The sequence below is a fragment of the Acartia tonsa genome, chromosome 7, assembly GCF_053477335.1.
Source record: "Acartia tonsa isolate MP-2025a chromosome 7, ASM5347733v1, whole genome shotgun sequence".
Classification (NCBI taxonomy): domain Eukaryota; kingdom Metazoa; phylum Arthropoda; class Copepoda; order Calanoida; family Acartiidae; genus Acartia; species Acartia tonsa.
In genome coordinates, this window is record NC_137266.1 from 1,598,276 (window position 1) to 1,605,311 (window position 7,036).

General features: G+C 29.4%; 1 protein-coding gene across 1 annotated transcript; it reads right to left on the reverse strand.

The window, feature by feature from the left end:
- Positions 1 to 5,953, reverse strand: LOC145324066 (alpha-1,4-N-acetylglucosaminyltransferase-like). Its single transcript, XM_080166692.1, has 9 exons — positions 5,907 to 5,953; positions 5,747 to 5,798; positions 5,539 to 5,598; positions 5,059 to 5,157; positions 4,516 to 4,616; positions 4,136 to 4,207; positions 3,186 to 3,283; positions 2,497 to 2,552; positions 1 to 94 (listed from the first exon to the last, which is right to left on the reverse strand). Exons 3-9 carry the CDS (start codon positions 5,559 to 5,561, stop codon positions 1 to 3), a joined length of 543 nt encoding a protein of 180 aa, XP_080022818.1. The 5' UTR covers positions 5,562 to 5,598; positions 5,747 to 5,798; positions 5,907 to 5,953.
- Between the last annotated feature and the right edge of the window lie 1,083 nt (positions 5,954 to 7,036).

The window sequence follows — 7,036 nt, forward strand, 5'->3', positions numbered from 1 at the left end:
TTAGAGCAGGTTAAGATTTCCTTTGATACTGTAGGTATTAGGACAATATCTTCTCCCCACATAATCATACAGAATATTTCCAGGTGATACTTTCCTGAAAAGAAAACGATATATTATTATTTGGATGTTACACCAGATTTTCATGTTCTCTTAAAAAGTAAAACTTGTAGCTAGCTAAAATAACAATCACCAAATTCAGCCACTTTACCACCATCCCCTCCCCTCAAAGATTTGCTTGCTCTTTTTCAAATCTTGAATGGTTGGTTGGTTTAAACTAACGATATAAATACATATCAACAAATATAGTCTAATTTAAAGAAAGGTAAAACTGATTATCATCATTGAGGACGTACATCAATTTTTTATCCATTGTCCTATTCTTTAAGATCCTATACATTTGTAAAAAGTGGGTTACTTGGATGTCCACCAATGGATACTGAATAGCTTGTTAAAAAGGGACATCATTTATTGGTCAGTTCATCTAATAGGAGGAAAGTTGATGGTGTTAATGGAGTGGATGTGGGGGAGGGTATTGTTATTTTAGCCCACTTTGTGTTTCACTTTATTGAAGTACATGAAAATCTGGTGCAACATCCAAGTAATAATATATCCATTGTTACTAGGTTGTCCACTTTCTTATAAGGGAAAGTGCCTTTTGATTGATTTATATAAAACATGGTCATAAGTCAGTCGTTATGCAGGGATCTTAAGGGATAAGACAATGGGCTATAAATTGCTATACATCAACAATTAAAATTAATTCTGTAGAATAAAATTATTGGTAAAAATGGTTACTTTTAGTTTGGAACCAAAAAATCAAGACCATAAAAGCACCCAAAGTTTTTAAGCCATTCAATAAGATAATGTGGTTCTAAAACCTTGGGTACTAATATTATTTACAGTCCAACGTTCTCTCCCTCCCTGGTAATTATGACTTTCTTTTAATTGTAATTTACTTTAACATTCGTCAACTTTTTGCATATAAGCAAAAAGTTTATAGTTTTAAACAATCAATATCAATACGAGTAAATTTCATGTCCTTGAGTATTTTTGAGTAGTGAAGATACTCTTTAATTCTTTTTTCTGTCCGTCCGTCATTAATTCAATCCGAAGGCTACATGGGGAAGATGGAAATGATATTGAAAATAGACAGCTAAAGAAGGTGTATCAACTTTTTCACTTTTTATTTAAGATAGCTAGCTGGTTCTTTTAGTAAGTAGTAGAAGTAAAATTTTTCATAGAATTCAGATATGCAATCGGTTTTTTTGTAGACCTCTTATTTTTTAAGTAATTTAAGTTTTAAAAAAAAAATTAAGTCGATTTTGAGGTACTAAAACGCAACATAAAAAAGGAAAAAAATGGCCATTATGAACAAAAATAGTAAGATCTTTAATTTGAAACCTTACTTTTTGAATTTTGTCAGGTAATTATTGAAAAAATTGATTTTTTTAAACCCACGAGAATAAAAACTTAATTTTATCATTTCACAGGTAAAAAAATATGGGTTCATATATACCTTTAGAATCAGAAAAATATTACGAATCCATTGTAAGCAAAATTGAAAAAAAGTAAAAAAAATAAAAAATAAAAAAATGGCCTATTGTATTTTGTTGTACAGGCAACACTTTCGTCATCCCCTAGTTACCCCCTCTTTACCCCCTTCCCATTTCTATTCTCAATTCAAAAAATAAGGTGGTTGCCTGTATAATATAATATAATATTTTCATATAATTCCTTTTATTGTAGTTTATAAACTATATTGTAAACTTTTTATTTCAATTTTGCTTAGAATGGATTTGTAATATTTTTCTCATTCTAACAGTATATATAATGCCTATTTCTTATGCCTTGGTAATGATAAAATTTTGTTCAAAGTTTTTATTCTTGTGGGTTTAAAAAAATCGTTTTTTTTCAATAATTACTTGACAGAATTGAAAAAGTAAGGTGTCAAATTAAAGATCTTACTATTTTTGTTCATAATGGCCATTTTCTTTCTTTTTTTTGTTGCATTTTAGTACCTTAAAATCGACTTAATTTTTTTTTAAAACTTAAATTACTTAAAAAATAAGAGGTCTACAAAAAAAACGATTGCATATCTGAATTCTATGAAAAATTTTACATCTACTACTTACTAAAAGAACCGGCTAGCTATCTTAAATAAAAAGTGAAAAAGTTGATACACCTTCTTTTTAGTGAAGATTCCCATGACATATGCAGTTCTACTCTATTCATTTCTATGTCCGTCTGTCTGTCGGTTATTCATCAAATACATAGATAAATTTGAACCGATCCTCAGCCAAATTTAAAATTCATGTATAGCATCATATTACAGACAATTTTCCACCTATAATAAATACACAAATCATAACATTAATGCCAGTCTTGTTAGCCCGAGCCTTTATCTAATCGGGGCTAACAAAACTAGTTTTAATCATATAATATTCCATTTTACTATCTGCGGAGTGTTGTCTATAATACAATGCTTTAAACACTTACACTGATTCAGTTATTAGATTGAAGAAATGTATGATTTCTGCTTTTGTCAATTTCTCCTAAAAAATATAAATTGGTATTTTTTGCCATTAAGATAATTAATAACGGGGATATTGTTTATCACACTAGTCCTCTAAGTTTTCTTTTTTTTTGGCTTAACAACATTGGGTACTGTTGTTGATTTTTTATTTGAATGCATGAAGTTGAGTGATCAAATGTTTGAACTACTAATTGTAATCTACAGAAGTGGTAAGTTTGTGTATCATCATTGGAGAGGAACTTCAATCTATTGGCCATTGCCCCGTCCCTTTGGATCCTTGAGTAAAGTGTATGTATGTATGTGTTAGTCTAGATATGTAAGATCTTTTTAACAGCTGAGAAAGTTTGTTGCCCGATTTTAACAAAAAATTTCTTGGTTGTGATTTTACTTTTCAAAGGACAAAAATAAGAAATTTGCTACCCTCCCTGAAATAGACGAAAACCATATTTAAGACCTAAATAAAGCTTTTCCTTATAGAGAAAGTTTTAATTTAGCACCATATTATTAAACACACACACAAAAATTCTTTAGCAAGGGATATAATTCTTTTAATGTGCAAATATATTTGACTTATCTAAATTTACTTTTTTGATACAACAAAAACATTTTGTGAGGTTTCGTTAGGTTATAAAAAATAAAGAAATGTAGTCACCTGCCAAAAAGAGTCCTCTTGTGAAGTAAAAGCTATTGAAGCTTCCATAGGATGAATTGGGAAAAACCTTTTGGGATCTGCCACTTCAATTTTACTACCTGAAAAGACAAAAATTTAAGCTAGTAAAATATAAAAAATAGTAATAATAGCAAAAAAAGCTAAATAAGGGATTTCTTATGAAAATCAGGATAAGTAAAAAATACTAAAAAAGTTTTGTAATTACTTAATATTTATATGTCTCTTTCTCTCTGTGAAATTAAAGTAATAATGGTAAATATTTCAATTTGTATTAAAACAAATAAAACTTGAACATCCACCTTAAATCTGTACAGTCTCTACCAAATATATTCAAAGATAAATAAAAAAGATATTGATAAACAATCTAAAGTATTACCAGGGTAATATGTGGGATCAATGCCTTGGTCTGTAGTCATATTCAGCAAAACTATTATGACAAACTAATTAAAGTATTACCTGGGTAATATATGGGAGCAATGCCTTGGTCTGTTGTCATATTCAACAAAACTATTATGACAACCTAATTAAAGTATTACCTGGGTAATATATGGGAGCAATGCCTTGGTCTGTTGTCATATTCAACAAAACTATTATGACAACCTAATTAAAGTATTACCAGGGTAATATGTGGGAGCAATGCCTTGGTCTGTTGTCATATTCAACAAAACTATTATGACAAACTAATTAAAGTATTACCTGGGTAATATGTGGGATCAATGCCTTGGTCTGTTGTCATATTCAACAAAACTATTATGACAAACTAATTAAAGTATTACCAGGGTAATTTGTGGGAGCAATACCTTGGTCTGTTGTCATATTCAGCAAAACTATTGACAAACTAATTAAAGAATTACCAGGGTAATATGTGGGAGCAATGCCTTGGTCTGTGGTCATATTCAGCAAAACTATTGACAAACTAATTAAAGAATTACCAGGGTAATATGTGGGAGCAATGCCTTGGTCTATTGTCATATTTAGCAAAACTTCTGTCATCAGCATTGGACCTGGGGTATCATAAACTTATCAGAAACAATTTAACAGGATACATGTCTGTGTGTATTGAAGGATCTCACTAATCACTGAACCAATATGATTATCAATTACAATGTTGCTTCTCCTAATTCCTGGCCCGCAAATACATTTTTTTGTGGTTGGGGGGATTTTTTTTACTCTTTTACAAATCTTGTCCTAGGGTTCCTTTTTAGATTGAAGCAAAACAAAACATTGATTATATATGCTATTTGACAAATTGACATAAGCTATATATACAATATCTTTAGATTTTTAAATTGAATTTGATGTCTTGCCCTACCTAATCCATTCCAAGCAGTTGTAATTGTATATCTGTCAGCACAAGCTTGCAAATATTTGGCAATATATTCACTGTTGGCTTTGAATCCAAAATTTGCATTTCTACAATACACAAAGGGTTATTAGATAAGGGTACTGCCATCTGCACATCCAGCAAAAGTACAGTAAATGTATCATTGCCATTACAATTTTGAAAGTTAGAATTTAGAAACTGAATTTTGGCTGTAGAAATGATAAAATATTGAAACTGATGACAAACTTACAGCTGACATATTTGATAACTAAGAACTTGAATTTAATATGAAAATCATCATCAATGTTCCTGCTAATGAAAATAATTTTCTACTATAGCTTTCAGACCTATTAATATCTGGTGAATTAGAACCAGTTCTAAGCCATACTGTAAAATTATTTATAGCATTGTATTATATCCAGTTTTCTATGAACATAAAAACTGGTATTAATCTTATGATTGTACATTTTTATATATACGATGCAATAAATAACTAGAATGGAATCGAATAATCAATGAATATATTCTTACCCTAAATGATCATTACCAGTGTTTGCAAGTATGTTCCAGTTGATATAGTTTGTATTGTTGATGGTGACAGTGTCTAGATCACTGTACCATCCCCCATATCTGTAAAAATGATGATCATCGCAAAAATTTTAAAATGTTAAATTGCAAAATAAATGGTTGGACATTAAAAATGGTTACCACTGCTGCTTTGTCAGATTTGTGCATTAAAAGTCAGAGTAAGGGCAATGCCTTGTCCCAAAATAAGTGGAACTCATTACTGTGCACATTTAGGACTTTTAAACAAAGACTGTACAATCAAATAGTTGATTGTCTGTACGATGGTTACCTAATACCACAGTTTTGAATTAAAAAAGAGAGATTGACTCCCCTTGGTTATTTGAACTGAAGTGTCATGATCAGTAGGTTTACTCACATGAGATAATTGAGGTATGTTATCAAAGAATTTACTTAAAGGTGAAAAATGCAAAAATATAGTTTTACTTGTAAACAACCAGCAATCTCATCAAATCACTTGTCTGTATCCCTCTCCATTCATGGTCACTAAAATATTAATACAATTTAATTTCTTTTTAGTTTGATATCAATAAGTTACAAAAGTGATAAAAAAAATAGTGTCAATATGGCTGAGAACCAGTTCTAATCCACTTGGTATTAGTAAGTTTTAAAGTGATACAGGAAAAATAGTTACTTGATTTTATTTTCAGACCAGATTTTTTCTATAACTGTATCTTTAGCAAATTCTAAAAAAAAATTGTAAAGAAAGTTAGTTGAGCATTGATTATTTTCTTCTTTTGTTTTTAAAACATTTTTAAATTTTTTTTTCATGTATAGCAGATCTAATTTTTTACCTGGAGGATCAAGGTACAAAAACAATGGTGGTTTTTCCAGTTCAAATAATGTTCTCATTTCTTTCTATAATCAACAACAAAATCATTAAAATATGTGATATAAAAGATGATATTTACTTATGAACATTTAAAAAAGATAAAAATACAAAATTATTAAAGGACATAAAATAACAAATGATTATTTAAGTCAGTTAAACTGAAGAAGTTTATAGTTTAGAAAAATAAGCTCTTTGTCTAAAACAAGATTCTAAAAAATCTGTTTTCCATTATAGCATTATAAACTGACAAACTGGCAAAAAGCCAAAGAAAAGTTTTAATAAAAAAAACAATCCTTACTGTACAAATATCAATTCTTGATTTCACAAAGAGAACAAAAGTCTCTCTTCCAGATACCATACTTCCTGATTCCACAGCACATGCCTGTCTTTAAAATAATCATAATTCAGACTGGGTTTGGGCAAGATACCTATTTGACCGGATACCAGATTTTCAGTTGATTTCTAGTACTGAATATCAGGTCGCAGCTGGATATCCAGCAAATTACTGAAACCATACTTCCTGATTCCACAGCACATGACTGTCTTTAAAATAATTTAATTTTCAGACAAAATATACTGTTTTTTGCTTAAACTACTATATACTAGATAATTGGAATATCTGGAAACAGATTACTTAGAAAATTCTGATGAGGTTTGGCTGATTAAGAGTAAAAAGGTTATAGTTCCATATTCTTTAAGCCTTGTGAGATATCTAAGGTCAATTTCAGTCATTCTTACTTTGATATAAACAATGTATATCTCTTTACTTTGCTATTATTGTACTATAATTTTATATAACATATATCACATGCAAACAAATCTTTTCAATCTTCAATTTCATACAAGTAATCTCATAGTGGTACCTGGGATTCAATTTGTTGTGATCATAAGTCTCTAAAAAGAAAAGATTTGGTGGGTGACCTAATTCAGATTCTCCATTAAAAATCTAAATATAGAAAATATATTACAATGCTTTTAAATTCTAATTATCTTTCCCTTCTTGTCAGTATATTATTTATACCTAATTAATACTTTTGGAGTTATGAATAACAATATAAATGATTCTAAAGAATTAACATCCCAACTGATACA

What these genes read in the sequence shown, in the direction of transcription:
- LOC145324066 (XM_080166692.1), bottom strand. Translation starts at nt 5,561, where the DNA reads ATGAGATTGCTGGTTGTTTACAA. An exon ending in AGATTGCTGGTTGTTTACAA is followed by an intron (nt 5,158 to 5,538) that starts GTAAAACTATAT and finishes TCATTTTTACAG; the next exon opens with ATATGGGGGATGGTACAGTG. An exon ending in AACTGCTTGGAATGGATTAG is followed by an intron (nt 4,208 to 4,515) that starts GTAGGGCAAGAC and finishes ATGATACCCCAG; the next exon opens with GTCCAATGCTGATGACAGAA.